The sequence below is a fragment of the Catharus ustulatus genome, chromosome W (genome assembly GCF_009819885.2).
Source record: "Catharus ustulatus isolate bCatUst1 chromosome W, bCatUst1.pri.v2, whole genome shotgun sequence".
NCBI classification, from domain to species: Eukaryota; Metazoa; Chordata; class Aves; order Passeriformes; family Turdidae; genus Catharus; species Catharus ustulatus.
Genome location: NC_046261.2, coordinates 9906416 through 9924083, shown reverse-complemented (window position 1 = coordinate 9924083; position 17668 = coordinate 9906416). Strand labels below are relative to the sequence as shown.

The 17668-nt window shown below is 37.9% G+C and overlaps 1 protein-coding gene across 4 annotated transcripts in view; it reads right to left on the bottom strand.

Annotated features, from left to right (window-relative positions):
* Positions 1-430: 430 nt before the first annotated feature.
* Positions 431-17668, bottom strand: part of LOC117005059 (spindlin-Z) — a 129124-nt gene continuing 111886 nt past the window's right edge. For all 4 annotated transcript variants that reach the window (XM_033076290.2, XM_033076289.2, XM_033076291.2 and 1 more), the window contains 3 exons: positions 11014-11267; positions 9787-10020; positions 431-4154 (listed from right to left, as the gene is read on the bottom strand). In XM_033076290.2, the coding sequence (XP_032932181.1) occupies positions 3955-4154; positions 9787-10020; positions 11014-11267 (688 nt within the window). In that variant the 3' untranslated portion in view covers positions 431-3954. The remainder of the gene's footprint in view (positions 4155-9786; positions 10021-11013; positions 11268-17668) is intronic.

Here is a 17668-nt window from a genome sequence, read left to right as displayed (position 1 = left end):
AATTCCAATTTTAGTTAACCCCATTAATTCAAAGCAGTCAAATCTATCAGCTAAACACTGACAAACACTTCTACTGTTCCCTGCTGCTGAACAACTGCTTACAGTGTGAGCTAGTGTGTTCTGGAAATAAGACCCTTCTTCACAGACTTGCATAAACCCCTGAGGAGGAATTTTTCTTTTTTTGGCGAAATACAATTCAAGCATTATGCTTTACCTCAGTGAAATTCCATCTTACTGACATTCATACACATGAGAAAAAAAATTTGACTTAGCAAGTAAACATTTCATAGGGGAAAGTATTATACCAGCACACATGGCCCGACTAAAATACTAAGACTTTTAAAATGAAAATACTGAAAAAACTGCTTCTTTGCAGTCTGAAGTCACATCACTACATTTTGCTCATGAGAATAAAATTTAAAGTCATGAGTTGCACATAAAGGATTTATTTTAAATGTTTTAAGGATAGAGTTACATCATAATTATAAAAATTACTTGCAGAATTAAGTAACAGATTTTAAGTGTTCATACTTCTAAATGCAAAGAAAAATAAAAATAATGAAACCAAGTTCTAAAGATGAAGTCACTACCTAATTTTAAAATGTGAACACGAAGACCTTTGAACTATACACATACCAAGAACTATCCAAATTGCACTAATGATATAAAATACAAAATGCACAACATTTTCAAGGAACCAGAAACTGTTTTTTACCATAATTATTTTTCCCTGAAGCAATTGTAATTTATTCTATTTGAAGATAAATCCTCCATTTTAAAGAATAATTTAAAGAAGATGTATACCTATTGTAATAAATAGGATTTTCCCCAAAGTATTTCAGTCTTTATATAGTCCCACTTAGTTTAGGGTTTGGCATTCAAAAGAAAAAAATCCATTGTTTTACTTATCAATTATGATTTTATTTATTCTTGGACAGAATACATGGTCCCTTCAAATGCTGTATGACACATACAACTGGAAAATTACCTTTCGTTGGATCTATGTTTGCCTCACCAGTGCATTTAATCCTATTAACAGCCATTCAAAGAGCACAATAAGGAAATTTACAAAAAAATGAACACAAAATAAAAACAGAACAAACCCCAAACCTAAACATTATAACATGCAACTTCCGTTTGTTACATTGAATGTTCTAACCTTCTAAGCATGCAAAAAAGGATGGTCTGCATTTAAGGTAATTTTTTTTCCTTTTAAAAAGTTTTCCATGGCAGCTCGACATCATGCACACACAATATACAACAATACTACAGCAGGTAAATGAGAGGCCAATAACTTTTATACAAAGATCCATGGCTTGTGTCATCACAAGACCTATGATAAATTTGGAAAGTAATGTTGAACCCCTAGAACAAGGGACCAACATGTAGTTACTAGGGTAATGCAAGCACTGCATGCAGATCTGAAACATGAGCCTAAAATAAGCCCAAAACAGATGGCAGGGAGTAGAATAAGTCTCAAGTCTCAAAAAGGTGGTTTAAGCTATTAAAAAAAACAACTACAAACCCAAAAACACCCCTTCATACAAACCTTAAGAAAAAAAAGATGAAAAAAACCACATGCAACAGACAGTGGGGACATCTAAAAACAACCATAAAATCTGACAGCATATACTGTATAGATTATATTCTAATTAGCAAAATATGTGGTGTATTAGAGTGGCTAACATAAAACCCCACAGATGCAAGCCAAATGCTAAAAATGTTCCAGTAGAGCTAAACCTAAAATATTTCAAAACAAACCTTGTTGTTACATCCTTAGATGTAAAGCTCAAAATTAATTGTACTAAGTTATTAGTGTATTTTGTGTGTAATCAATACACTCATTCTTGTGCCACAAATATCAACTTGGGCTCATGGAGCCAGGCTCAGCTTTGAGATTTACATGCAGGACTCTCAAGAGTCAATAGAAAGCACATAACAGATCTGCAGAATGAAAGCACTGTGTTGCAAATCTGCTAATTTTGTTCAAAACACAATGAAAATTTACTGACTCAGATACTTGGTGCTTAAAGACTGGATTGAGAAGTTGTGAACTGAAAGACAATAGCCTGCCTTTGGCTGCCCATGATGAAATACAGGACATAATGCAATATAGTAGCAAGGGACAAAGAATTGATACCATATTTATACAGTATTAACATTTAACAGCATAATGAGGCACAAACCTTAAGGCTAAAGCATGAAATCAGGCAAAAAAAATGAACAGAAAAGGACTTAAGCCACTGAGTCTGATATTAATACCTACAATAGAGGTCAGACCCCGATCTCTGATTAGCAGTATCTATCCTGCAGCTTTCCACTAACATCATAAGGTTGGATATCTATGTATTCCTTCTTTCCATCAATAGTATCGCCTGTATTCACATTCTTCACATACTGTATTTCTGTGAAGCAGTGGTTTGAAGCTTGTAGAGCTCTGCTTCAACATGAAAATTTTGCTGCTGTGCTGTGCTGATCCTCATTACAATTATGATGCTTTTAAAAGTTGTTATTCTTAAAAAAACCCAAATATCCTAACCTTGATTTACAACTATCTTGCAAGATTAAAACTGTGAAAGGATTCTGCTGTTGTGGGCTGTTATTTGCATCCACCATCTAATGCAGATGACTGAACCACTGAGATAGCCTATAGCTCCCATTAGATAGTACACCACTGGCATGCAAAACTCTAGTGTTCATAGAATGAAATTCATGTTAATGGCATACCTCAAAGCAAGTACACCACAAAAGGCAACAACAGGTTTAAACTGTAGATTTGTCTGGACACTTGTTACATGGTAAAGACAAAAATAGAATACATTGAAATGATGCCTTCTTGAACAAAAATGGTTAAAAACAATAGCAAACCCCAACACAAAATAAAGGATTACAACAGTCTTAGGAGAAGGCAACAAATGCTTCTCCTTTTCTAAAGGAGGCCATCAGTGTAAAAGGACCCCCTCCCCTATAAACTTGCATTTACCCTGTAAAAGATTAACTAATACTAGGTTTCTAAGTCCACACACAAACATCCAGGTTGATAGGTTCTGATATTAAATGCGAGACTACTGATTGCCAATATGTAGTCCAAAGTCTGCCTAAATAGCATTATATACTGTTAAACTTGTGGCACCAAGCACTTGTATTCTGCTACGAAATGTGTATAACAAAACAGAGCATAACATTTAGGATTAATGACAGCTTTGTTGTGTGTATTTTGCTGGTTCCTACATCTTGTAAACACAGGCCCTTAACCTTCATTTTCTAATTAACTGGATATACAGATTAAATATATTTTTATAGTTTAAAGCCTTTTCACTGAAAGGTGTATAAGTCAAACACTTCATACCCTACTGCCCTGTGACTAGTAAAAACATACAAGTATTTCCATGTACTGCAAGTTCTTAAAAAACTTACTTTGAAACAGAGTAGAAACACAGTAAATTGATGTTACTTGCGTTAGATACTCCTTACTGCTGCACAAACTGTTTAAACCTTTGAGAAAAGTCACCTCTGTCCCAACCCAGAAAACAAGGACTGCCAGTAGCCAAGAAATTAAATTTAATGTTGCAAAAGAAGGCATATGGAAAATAGCAAACCACACTTGCATGTGGCAGTTGAACAGGTGATGCAAGGTTGAAGAAAAAGTTAATCTAAGAAAAAATCTAATTACAATACTAGATTGACTTCACACAGTTTGAATTTGCAACTGTTCTTTGCTTTAAACTCCCTACCACCCAAATATATTGATTTCCTTCAAGAAAAGGAACTCTCTTACACAAGATGTGCTATGTTCATATTCATTTGTATTATTCAGAACAAAACAGTTGCTGGCAGAGATTGTGGGTTCGTAGGGACATTTAAGCTTTCATTCAACTGAAAAACAGTCAAGTCTGTGTCTACAAATTTTACATTTAAGAGTTCCACAAATTTGGCAGAAGTTCATGATGACGTCTAGGATGTCTTCACCAAATCATAGACATAAATATGGAAATCATCATCAAACTTGATGAAATAGACAGATGGTTTGGCTTCAACTTGATGAATGACCATGCCAGTCCGTTTTGAGCCATCTTCTTTGGCATATTCCACTTGTTTGCCTACCAGGCTGTCTACAACTTCACCTGGTTCTCGTTCTGCAGGAGGTGAATCATCTGTAATATGAAAATAAAATGCACTTTGGTAGACATTTATGGAATTTTTTTTCAATATACAAAACTACAGACTTCTTTATAAGTTAAGAAAGTCACAAGTTCAAAATGCAAAGTATGTCTAAAACAAGTTGTTTAGACAAGTGCCTATTGCCATGTTTCTAATCACAGATGTTATTTTTTTAAGTAATACTGTCTTCACTTTTATGAATTAAAAATTAGCACTTCAATTGCTTAGAAAAGTAAATCTTTTGACATGAAGGTTTAAACACCAATTACAAAAAATGTTTGTAAATAATTGAATTTGAGCCCTCAGCAGAACAAGGCACTGAGTATATTTAACAGAGCGGGAGGTATACTAGAACTCACTATCCAAAATGTCAATGCAAATATGTCATTGCAAGAAAACCACATCTTCCAAGCTAAGTGTAATGTCCTTAATCAATAATGCTGTAAAAAGGAGCTTTCAATTTTACACTAGAATGGATACTGTTGAGAAGTTTAATATTATTTGCTTTATCTAGCAAAATCTACCCAGAAGTATCCTTAAAGAGAGAATTCACATTGTCTGTAAAGGACCCAAGTTCAGGGAAGGTAGCACATAGTTTGGAGTGTCTTAGAAACAGAGGTAAGGAATCATAGAATATCCTGATCTGGAAGAGACCCACAATAGATAGGAAAAAAAAATCAGAACACATTGAAAACTTAATTCTTAAATATGAGAAACATGAGTGTGGAGAGGGCTTACAGCTGGTCTGTGAACCAGAGAGAGTTAATTGATAAGGTTTACTTCTGAAAGGAATTTTACCAAGGCCGTTGGTATGGAGACCGGTAAGAGACGAAGAAGAAGATAAGCAAGAAAAAACCTGCAGTTGGGAAAAGTATTTTTAGAAAAGTTTTGTGAAAAACAGAGGTGGAGATGGTTTTACACCAATGAACGCTATGTTGATCTATTGTAACCATTGAACAAAGTGTAAACTTTGTAGAGTGTATAAAAGACAGCCAGTTGTTGTAATAAATGGGATATTAGCCTTCTGAGATGTAGTGCGTCCTTTCGTATGTCACGTCCACCCCAACAGCGACATCTGGTGACGCAGGACATGATTTGTAATTGGACTGCAGGGTTACCTGCAGGGGGGCGGAGCCAGCAGTGTGTCCAGACCTAATTGATTTTGGCACTTGGGAGTATAGGTGAGCTGCTGGGATAAAATGGGAAATAATTTATCACAAGAAGAAAGTCTTGTTCTGTCGACATGGAAAGCTTTATTGGAAAGAAGAGACATTGAAACCAGCGACTATGCCCTCTGTATCGTGTTATTGTGAACGATGTCGCATGACTTTAAAAACGACACAAGCTTTGCTTTTAGTGTCAGAGCTTGTAAAGACATTGGAAAAAAAAATTATGAGATGTGATATCTGAATGGGAGAAGAACTGCAGAAGTTTGATAAAATACGATAAATAGACATTGCAAACTTTGTTGCTACAAACTGCTTTTTTTATTGAAACATGGAAGGACATAGAGCGAGCATAGGGGTGGTAGCTACAAAGGGAGACAAAATAGCCACAAAATCGCTAACTACATGGTGTCTACTTTGAAATTTATTGCTGCGATTAAAAGCTGATGGAGAAGTTGTGGTGGCTGCTGCCGCTGCTACCACCTAGCTCATAGACGCCCTCGGCTTAAAACCACCTGTTTTCATAAAATCGTTTTATTTTTCTCTACATACGAACAATGCAATAAGACTATAATGAGAAGGACTGTTTGCAATCTGACAGAAAGCAAAATGCCAGTACAGCTAAAAGAGTCGAGTTGCTGGTGTTTACTGGATGAAGGAAGAAAAAAAAAACCTAAAAAACCCACAGAGCTGTGTTGGTCCCCCAGTTGGGATGCCCCCCTGGCTTGTCAGAGCTCTTTTGCCTCCCTCCCAAGCCCTGCAAGGCTCGGCTTCCTCCTACACAGTGCGGTCCCCTCTCTCTCACCCCCTTCCCTCCCACCCCCCCCCTTCCCCCCCTCTGGCACTTGCTGGAGAGTAGTTGACGAACTGTTTTCTGAAGCTATGATGCACCATTGTTGGACTGTCTAAAAGACGCATTGAAATATGTTTGGTAAAGTTAACCTTGTCTTTTTAGTGATTTGTGATTTTAATACGAGTTACTGGAGAGATTTAGTTATCTATGGGTATGTAACATGGTAAGATCTACCTTCTGTAACAGAAATGCTGACAAAATTTACCACATAGAGTTGCGTTAAATTGATACTGGGTTTGTTATTCGGTTATGATTTAGAAATTTTTATATTTAAAAATACTTATAGGTGGATAACGTTTATGTTCCTTTCGTTTCAGGAATCTTTTTTTTGCAAATGTTTTACTTGCATGCTAGTAGAGCAATAATTAATCTTTGAGCTCAGACTGAAGAGCAATTATCTAGGTTCTATAACCTTGAATTTTATCTACTACAGCTATTTGAAGCTTACCTATAATTAGTATATGGAATTCCACAGCATGGGCAGATGATACTGTGTTAATTTTGCTTGTTTACTTGCTTTTTGCTTCACAAATTTAATAAGATAATTTCATTATATATTTTGCTATAATTTTGTTTTGACCAGTACAATATAGTGTATTTTAGAACACCTGAAGACAGTTAGCCAAACGAAAGGCTTTAGAGACCATTCACTTGCCCTGTCAGGACCCTTGTAGTGCTCTGGAGGTTGATGCTTTAATGGGTACTGGGCCTTTTACTAACCCGAATTTACAGGCCAGGTGGGATCCTTTAGTCTTGGCACAGGCTCAACAGTTAGGCATGAGTGCTTTAATTAAAACAATGGAAATGGCATCTCCGAAACAGAGATATGTTACTATACAGCAAGGTGGTAGCACGGAACCTTTTTTGCAGTTTGTCAAAAAGATTGCTGCAGTTGTTGAAAAACAAGTAGATGATGAAAATTTGAGGCAAATTTTATGTAAGCAATTGGCTAGAGACAATGCAAATGAGGATTGCTGAAAAATTATTGAGTCTTTTTGAGGAGATCCCTTGTTAGTTGATATTGTAGCTGCTTGCTTGAAAGTTGGCACTTATGAACAAATGGTATAGCCTAAGATAAACCCAGGCAATAAAGTGAATTGTAATCATTGTGGTAGATTTGGACATTTTAGTACTTCATGCAGAACAAAATATCATGCAAATGGACAGCAATTGCTGGGAAACGGGGAGAAGAGTGCAAGGGGGCACATGGGGACACAAATACCCCGACCCACTAATCATCTCGGCCCTGCGACGTCATCCATTTGCGAACAATACTCAGTAGCCATAACAGGCTCCGCAGGGATTGATATACTCATCACAGACACAGTAACCATTTTGACAAAGCAAATATGTAAGGTGCCCCTTGGTGCCTGTGGTCCTATAGGACAGGGTTTGAATGGTCTTTTAGTAGGAAGATCTAGTAGTACTATTCAAGGTATTAATGTACATTTAGGTGTTATGAACTCTGATTATTTGGGACAAATTTATGCTATGGTATCAGTTAGTGAGCCTCCTGTTATTTAAAAAGGAACCTGTATTGCTCAACTTATTCCTTTTCTGAGTTGTGTTCCAAATGTAGTGGACTGGAGTCATGGCATAGGAGGTCTTGGATCTACAGGATAACCACAAGTATTTTGGACTTTAAAAAGTGACAGATCATCGTTCGGAGGAACAGCGCATTGTCACAGCCAAGGGACATCATCAACAGACCATAATTATCACAGTTTTGATTGACATGGGAGCAGATGTGATAATCATCTCTCAGCTTTTTTGGCCTTCATCATGGCCCCTCACTCAAGCAGATTTTGGAGTCGTAGGGTTGGGTGATGCAACTGTAGGTGGTCTATCTGCTATTGTGATTAATGTGAAACATCCTGAAGGCCAACAAGCTAACATCAGGCCTTATGTTACCATTGTCCTGTATAATTTATGGGGACAAGATTGTTTATCTCAATGGGGTGTAGAAATCACTACGGGCTTTTAGTCAGGGCCACTGTGCTGCAGGGCCTTAAGTGTCCAGTTGTAACCTTGACATGGTTAACAGATAAACCTGTATGGATTGATCAGCAGCCTCTCCCTATTGAAAAGCTTACTGCCCTGCAAAATTTAGTAGCAGAACAGCTGCAAGCTGGGCATATTGAAGAATCATTTAGCCCATGGAATACCCCTGTTTTTGTGATAAAAAACAAATCAGGAAAATGGAAATTTTTGCACCATTTAAGGCAGATAAATGCTGTGGTGGCCACAATGGGAGCTTTACAACCAGGTCTTCCAACACCCACAATGATTCCACAGGGATGGAAAATAATTATCATTGATTTAAAAGATTGCTTTTTTACTATTCCATTGGCTGAACAAGATAAGGAAAAATTTGCTTTTATTGTGCTTTCTTTAAATCATGCTGAACCTAGCAAAAGATATCAGTGGAAAGTTCTACCCCAGGGAATGAAAAATCATCCAATTATTTGTCAATGGCTTGTGGCACAGGCCTTATCAAAGGTGCGAGAGCAATTTAGCAATTGCTACTGTTATTGTTACATGGATGATATCTTGTTGGCATCCCAAAATGAACAACAATTGTCAGTTCTTGAACAATGTGCTGTCACAAATTTGGAAACTTTTTGGTTTGATTGTTGCCCCAGAGAAAGTACAGAAACAGATGCCTGAGAAATATTTGGGGTTGATAATAACCAATACTCGCATTGTGCCTCAACTTGTCAAATTAGACACTGAAGTTAAAACTGTTACTGATGTATAGAAATTGGATGGTGCAATGGGTTGGATTAGGTCATATTTAGGAATAACTAGTCATGAAATGCAACCTTTATTTGAATTATTATCAGGAACTACTTCTTTTACTGAAAAGCAATACTTGACTGCTCTAGCAGAAAAGGTCATGAAAGACATTGAACTAGCTTTGACATGTCAATTTGTTAACAGGATATATCCTTGTGTTGGAGTGCAATTATTTCTCTTAAAAGATCATGAAGTACCATGTGGAATATTGTGTCAATGGAATGATGAGTGGGAAGATAAACTGCATATTTTGGAGTGGATAGCTTTATCTTTCAGATCCCGGAAAGCCGTTTCAGCACATTATGAACCTTTTTGCAGACATCATCATCAAAGATCGTAGATGTTGTCATGAGATTTTAGGTCATGATCCTTTAATTGTTGTGATACCTGTACAACAATGGTATTTCAAATGGGGTTTTTTAAATCATCATGAATTGTAATCTGCTTTGTCTTATTTTACAGGCCATATAACATATCATTTGCTTTCTCACCCTATTTTGACTTTAACCAGGGATATTCCTTTTCAGGGGAAAAAATAAATTATTTCTTCTTGTCCTGATTGTCATATGACTCATATTTCACAATATTATGGTACTAACTCCAGGGGTCTATTCCCTTTGCAAGAATGGCAAACTGATGTTGCAAGAATGCCTGAATTTGGTGTTTTTTCAGTTGTGCTGTAACCTTTGCTAGTTTTGATACTTAAAAAGATACTTGTTTGTCAACTCTTTGCCATACATAACCCATAAGCTGTATAATAATACAGAGAGATGCCACTTTTCAGAAGAAAAAAGTAACCAGTCTACTTACTAGAATCAGGCATAATGCGAAGGTCACCTTCTTTATAGTCATCTAAGAGTTGGTACATATACAATACAGGATCTTTCTCGTAGGTAATATAAAACCATGTGTTCATAATAGGAGCTCGAGCCAAGACCATCCCCCTCCATTCATCTTTTGAGCCATCCTCTGTCTCAAACATATGTTCCACAGCTTTGCCAATCATTGTGTCTGCCAGGTGGGCATCACTAATTCGAGATGAAGCTGAAATGGTAGCACTTCATAAGTATGTCCATTCAAAAGTACAGAAATAAATTTTTACAAAAAATAATCTTTATCCAGATTCATGAATAAATTAATTTGAAAGTTAGTCAATTCACATAAAAAACAATGTCCGTTTCAGAGAGCTGAAGGCCAAAGAACAGCAGAATTTGAAGAATTATTTTAACATGTTAACACTATTGACATTTTCCATCATTGCACCCCTTCAATCACACTATCATGATGCAAGGTAAAGGGAGATCAATATAAGCCACAGCAAGGAATAGCATCTGTATTTTAAATATTTATACTGAAGATCAGGAGGAGGGGAGGAAGAGAGGCTAAATCACAGAGCAGTTGTATGAAATTATTAAGGTGTCAGGTTGGCTCCCCCTAACCCCATTCTAGAGACTGCTACTCATTTTTTTGGAGTGAGGAAACCCAAGAATTGATTCCATTCAGAAAAAAAACTTATTAGGTCAAACTTTGAACTTTAGAGTTTTGAACTACCTGTAGTTTAACAATTCTGTGCTAATTATAAAAAACAATAAAGCCTTGTTACTAGTTAAGTTAGTACTTACTATGTTATTTCACTTAGAAAATGCTTTTTTCCCCTCTGCTTGTATTAATACCTATTGAAAGTACATGTAAAAAAATCCCCAACTAAACACATAATTAATGCCAAACACACACAAGACAGCATAGACAGGAAATTTCTCAGATGGCTCAGAGATTAAATTTTAATAGAAATATCAAAACTACATGTACATAAGCTCGTTAGGGATAAGACTATCAAAAAGAAAACCCACTGAATTTTCTGCATATCATTTAAAGCAAGACACATCAGTAATCTCTCTGCTATCATCAAAACTTTGTGAATTAAAAAAAATAAAAATTGAACAGACCATTTAGATTATCTGCCATGTACTGAAAAGTAATTTAATAAAATTTAAATGTTCTGATAACATATGCATATATAGGAAAAAAACCTCTTACCAACTCTGTCTGGAAGGACTTCAAGTGCTGAAACTCTTTCGTCTTTGTGCAGTTCTAGTCCATACACACAATCAAATCCATCATACTTTATAAGATAGAGGGAGGGATTTACAGGAACTTGATCAAGAACTGTGCCCTTCCATTGTGTTACAGGTCCACTCCCTTCTCTCCAGCCATGCTGTATTCTGCAGCCTACAATGTTCCTTCGTGGTTGAGAAATAGGTTTGCTTGGTCCAACATTGTTTCTATGCTTTCTGTACACAGATACAAACATAACATTAAACAAGTACATACTCAAAATTCTACTCTGGACAAGAGTTGCATACTTCAAGAAGGCAATATATTATTATTATATATTAATATAAGATACATTAATTTATAAAGTTTAATGCACCTTATTCAAACTAGGGTATAAAGAATACTACATTACCCTGGAAAAAGAAAAAAACCCACAATGAAAAGTAGTGTAATACTTTCAATATTTTGTATAAGGTTGCTTTCATAATAGTTTCTAAAACTAGTTTGCTTAAGCCAAAAGAACTATTTTAGGCATTGTTACACAGGACAGTAAAAGTAAAACTTGCTTGTTAAAACCCTAAATCAGCTCTGAAAGAGCAATGTCACCTAATAATATATACTTTGGCTACCTTGCTGCTCTCCACAGAACGGTAAACATAATTCCCTCACTCCAGTAGGAAGAATTCAGTGGAAACATTAATGGTGGTTGATTAAAATTCTTCAGAGCATTTGTTTTTCCTAACTTGTCTTGTCACATGAAGGAAATTTCACTTCCCTCTGCACTTGCAGCTATCTTTGACTTCAAGTGTTTTAAAGGTACATGGTAGCAACAACATTTTTCTAACATTCCTTTTTAGTACAACACAAGAAAAATTATATGCAAAGTTCAAAGCAAGAGAAGTGATACTCTTTAAAGTAGATACTAGATAAAATATACAGTAATTTCACGACTATAAGGTGGACCGGATTATAAGGTGCACTTTTGGGTGTCAGCAAATTTCCGAACTTTGTCCATATATAAGGCGCACCGGACTATAAGGCGCACCTTTTTTTTTGAAGCGAGGATCCACATGCAACAAAGTAACGAATTAGTAACGGAATTGCGTGATTGTGGGGTTTACTGGCAGGTACTCAATTTGCAAACATTTTTCACAGATTGGTATAGCCTTCAAATGCAGCCCCAGGCGCCCTCCCCGTGCCGCGGGCCCTGGCACTCCTGCCCACCCCTGGCGCCGGATGGCGCAGCTTGGTTCATGGCCCCTGCGGCCGCTGTGGCTGCCACTGCCCCTTGCAACCCCCGCAACCGCCGTTGCCCCTCGTGGCCCCCGTCGCCTCCCCTCATGGCCCCTGCGGCCCCCACAGCTGCCACCCCTCGCGGTTCGGCCCCTGTGGTCACTGCCCCTCGTGGCTCGGCCCCTGCCCCTCGCAACTCGCACTTCCGGGTTGGCAAATTTCCAAACTTTGTCCATATATTATAAGGTGCACCGGATTATAAGGTACACTTCCGAGTTTTGATCAAAATTTTAGTCAAAAGGGTGCACCTTATAGTCGTGAAATTACTGTACTTTTTACCCTTCCTCATTTTTGTAATCTAACTTGCACGGGAAGATTCCTTCTGGTGAATGGCAGTTGCTCTGATAAAGAGTCATGTAAGCTATTTGACAGTTTCAACCCACTAAAACAGTGTTACACAAGTTTTATTCTATTGAGTTAAATAAACCCAAACAGTAAATTGACATTTGTGAATACAACATATGAAGAAACATGAACATTACAACATTACATTGGTGATAAATGTGTATTATCATCTTTATTTTAGCATGTTACAATATTCATATTCATTCCTAGAGTGATAGTGGGTTGCCTGATTAAAATTCTCATGAATGTTAGCTAATTCCAAAATAAATTTTTGGATTAGTTACCAGTTATAGTACTCTTCATTTAAATAGCAATACACACATTAGAAGCATGCTTAAAAGCAGCATCTAAAAAAATAAAAATCAGTTTCAATAAACAACATCCATCCTTAGATTAGTGACTGTGACCAAAGAAAAATGTCTCTAGGAACAATGAAAGCTCAAAAAACAACCCATGTATGATAGAGATCCAAAAGACACAAATAGCAATCTTATCAATGAAGTCTCATGAGCCTTAAAAACCAATAAAAACAGCATATAAAATGACTAATGCTGAAGATGTAATCATAACGCTATTAAAAACAATGAACAATTCCTTCAACAGCTTGTCCCACCTCAAGACTTTCATTCTTCATGAAAGTTTTAGCAGAGTTCCACAGTATATTTTGTCAAATTTAACTTCTGTGATGATTTAACCAGATTAAGGTCAGTCTGCAATTCACAATTTATCTTGTCAAAGTTAGTAGTATTATATAAATGCTAATCTATTCCACTTAAGAGGAACTCCTCTGCAGAGTTGGTTCTAATTTTCCACAGAAACTCGAACATATGTTCAAATACTCATTCTTGTTCAAGTCTTACTTTAAAAAAATTATAATAGTCTCTGAAAAGTTTTATTCTGAATAAATGAGATGAGAGATATAGTTCTTGGGCACAATGAAAATTACTTTATTTTGCATGAAATTGATCTATTTAATTTTAATGAATCGCAATTCCATTTTAAGGCATCCTCACAGTGATGCCTGGAAAGGCTGACCTGGAACAGAGACTAGAAAGAGCAAAAGGAATGAAATAGGTATTTATTGAAAGGATACACTTTGGGAAGTGCAAGAGCCCAGCCGAGACTACACCCAAATCAAATCCAAGATGGATCCCGGTCACGAGTCTTTACACTTTTATAAGTTTTGGTTCATCTACATATTTGGGTCAATTCTCCAACCACAGTCCCAGGCTATGAAGTATCAGCCCCCTGGCTTGCCCCCTTTCCCTTGCCATTGTTTATGCTTTTTGGGTACTGGTTGTCCTTGATTCTCTAGCTAGGAAGGTATTACTTTGTCTAACTACCCTGTGAAGAGAACTTACTAACACCTAATATGAAGTTTCAGAGTTACACACTAAGTAGCAGAGATTCTGGAAAAATATAAAAGCTAAAACTCAAGGCATCAACAGAATAAAACCAACTGCTACTGAAGTTAAAAAGTTAAAGTTGAAAAAGGTAAAATAATACTGTTCATGTTTAACCACACAGTAAATTTCACTTTCTGCTTATAAATCATAACATTTAAATTTGCACAATTAAGTGAAAAGCTTCAGTCACTTAAAAAAATATGACCCAAAAAAGCTACACAATACAGTTCAATTTGATCACTACCTTTTAAAACACCTTGGAGAGAGCAAAAAGTGTCATAAATGCAATTACAAATCAAGGAGCAGTTAGGTATACTTGCAGTTCAAGTTTTCCTTTGTTTGAAGGCTGGTACTACTGGACAGCCACTCCTTGTCATTTGTATTGATATTTGTTATAGTAGGAAATATTATTTTCAAGCAAACAAATTGCCAAAGAAGAACTATTTTTGCTTGCTACTGAACATGTAATAAGAAAGAAAACAGATTTCTGTCTACAAACAACAGAATCATAGAATGATCAGACTTTAAAGAGAATTTAGATCCAATTCTTCTACCCCCTGCTATGGACATCTTTCATTAAATCAGGTTGCTCAAAGCCCCATCCAAACTGACCATGAACACTTTTCAGTGATGGGGAATCCACAGCTTCTCTGGGCAACCTGTTCCAGTGCCTCACAACCCTCATTATAGGAAATTTCTTCTTTATGTCAAATCTAAACCTACCCTCTTTCAGTTTAAAACCATTGCCCTTAGTCCTGTCAATACAGACCCTGGTAAAAAGTCTCTGTCTTTTCATATAAGCCCCTTTTATATATTGAAAAGCAGCAATAAGGTGTCCCTGGAGCCTTCTCTTCTCCAGGCTGAACAAACCCAACTCTCTCAGCCTGTCATCATAGGAGAGGTGTTCCAGTCCTCTGATTTCATTTTCATGGCCCTCCTCTGGACCTACTCCAACAGGTCCACATCTTTCTTGTACTGGGGACCTCAGAGTTGGATGCAGTATTCCACATGGGGTCTCATTAGAGCAGAGGGGCAGAATCACCTCTCCTGACCTGCTGGCCACACTTCTTTGATTCAGCCCAGGATACAATTGGTTTTCTGGGCCTCAAGCACACATTGCCAGCTCATATTCGATTTTTCATCCACCAGTACTTCCAAGTCCTTCTCTGCAGGGCTGCTCTCAATCCATTCATCCCCCAGTCTGTATTGATACTGGGGATTTCCCTGACCCAGGTGCAGGACCTTGTATTTGGCCTTGTTGAACTTTATGAGGCTCACATGGACTGAGCCTTTCAAGGTCCCTATGGATGGCATCCTTTCCCACAAGTGAATCAACTGCTCTGCTCAGCTTGGTATGATCTGTAAACTTGTGGGTGCACTCAATCCCACTGTTTATCATAGAATCATAAAATTGTTTCAGTTAGAAGAAGACCTTGAAGATCATCTAGTTCCAACTCCCCTGCCACAGGCAGCAACACCTTCAACTAGATCATGTTGTACATAGCCCCATCCAACCTGGCCTTGAACACCTCCAGGAATGGGGCATCCACAACTTCTCTGGTCAAACTGTTCCAGTTCCTCATCACACTCACAGTAAAGAATTTATTCCTAATATCTAATATAAACCTACTCTCGATTTAACCCATTCCCCCTTGTCCTGTCATTACATGCTCTTGTAAATAGTCTTGTCCCATCTAACCTGCAAGTTCCCTTCAGGTACTGGAAGGTTGCAAGTAGGTGACCCAAAAGTCTTCTCTTCTCCAGGCTGAATAATCCCAATTCTTTCAGCCTTTCCTCGTAGAAGAGGTGCTTCATCCCTCTAATCATCTTTGTGGCCTTGTCTAGACTTGGTCCAACAGGTCGATGTCTTTCCTGTGCTGGGGATCCCAGAGCTGGATGCATCACTGAAGGTGGAGTCTCACAAGAGCAGAGTAGAGGAGCAGAATCACCTCCCTTGACCTGCCGGCCACACTTCTTTTGATGCAGCCCAAGATACGATTGGCTTTCTGGGATGCCAGTGCACGTGGTTGGCTCATGTCCAGCCTCTCATCCACCAGCACTCCCAAGTCCTTCTCTGCAGGGTTGCTCTCAATCTGTTTATCCCCCAGCCTGTATTGATACTGGGGTTTGCCCTGGTCCAGATGCAGCACCTTGTACTTGGTCATGTTATACCTCATGAGATTCCCATGAGTCCTCTTATTGAACCTGTCTAGGTCCCTCTGGATGGCATCCTGTCCTTCAGGTGTGTCAACAGCACTATGTTGTTGATAAACAAAATGAACACTACTGGTCCCAGTATGGACCCTTAAGGGACACCACTCATTACTGGTTTCTACTTGGACATTGAGCTGTTGACTTTGAATGCATCCATTAGCCAATTCCTTATCCATCTAACAGTCCAGCTATCAACCCCATGTCTCTCCAATTTAGAGGCAAGAATAAGTCCACAATAAACATCAGTTGCTCTTCCCTTGTCCACTGATGCAGTCACCCCATCATAGAAGGCCACTAGATTAGTCAGGCATGACTTGCCCTTGCTGAAGCCATGTTGTCTGTCTCTAATCACCTCCCTGTTTTCCATATATTTAAATATGTCTTCCAGGCAGATATGTTCCATGATCTTACCTGGCATAGAGGTAAGACTGTAGTTCCCAGGGAACTCCATACTACCCTATTAAAAAATGGCTGTGTAATAACCATGACGTGTATACTTCCATATAAGATAACAACCAGTTTTCTCAAGCCTCCTTTAATATCAACAGTATGTTGTTTCTGTGATAAGCATAGGAACACATAGGTATGTAAATTTTGAGATTGTATAATTAGAAAATCAAAAATGTTTCCCTTCTGTTTTATTAGAATTATCCTTAAAATTTCACAAAGTTTTGTTCCTAAAGACTAGAATTGCATTTAAAAGCCCTAGACATTCAAAATTTAAGTCATCGTACATATATAAAACACACAGAGCCAGGAAAAGCAAATAATACCAAGTCCTCAAAACAATTCCTGATGCTTCAGTAATGCACTCATTGTAAAAGGTCCTTCAATTCCACTAAGTTTCAGATCCTATTATTTCAAAGAAGTTATAGAATCATTTAGGTTAGAAAAGATCTTTAAGATCATTGAGTTCACCTGCAAACTTAACACTTCCAAGTCTACCACTAAACCACATCCTGTTCTGCTTTTGCATTCAAGCCAACCCATGGAAGTGATTTTTCTGAGAGGAGCTGCTGAGAGCTTCCTCTGTCTGACAAAAACCAGTCAGTGATTGGTTTTGAGAACTGACAACCTGTTAAACCACGGAGAAAGTTGAACATGCCTCTGTGAACACACATTTTAAAATGAACAAACCCCAGGAATCTCTCTTTTGGTTCTGGCTTCTCAGTAGGTAACTAGTCTGGCTGGGCCAGGCCCAGCATGGCCCATGGACTGAGCCAGGCCCTGCCTCTGCTTCAGTGCTGGCTGGGCTGGGTTTCTGCCCCCCCCCCCCCCCCCCCCAGTGCAGCCAGGTGGGCTTGTGGCACAGTTGAAATGCTCCTGCTGCTGAGTTTTGCCATAAACCACTGGGCAAGGGGCAGGAGAAGCCATCGGCC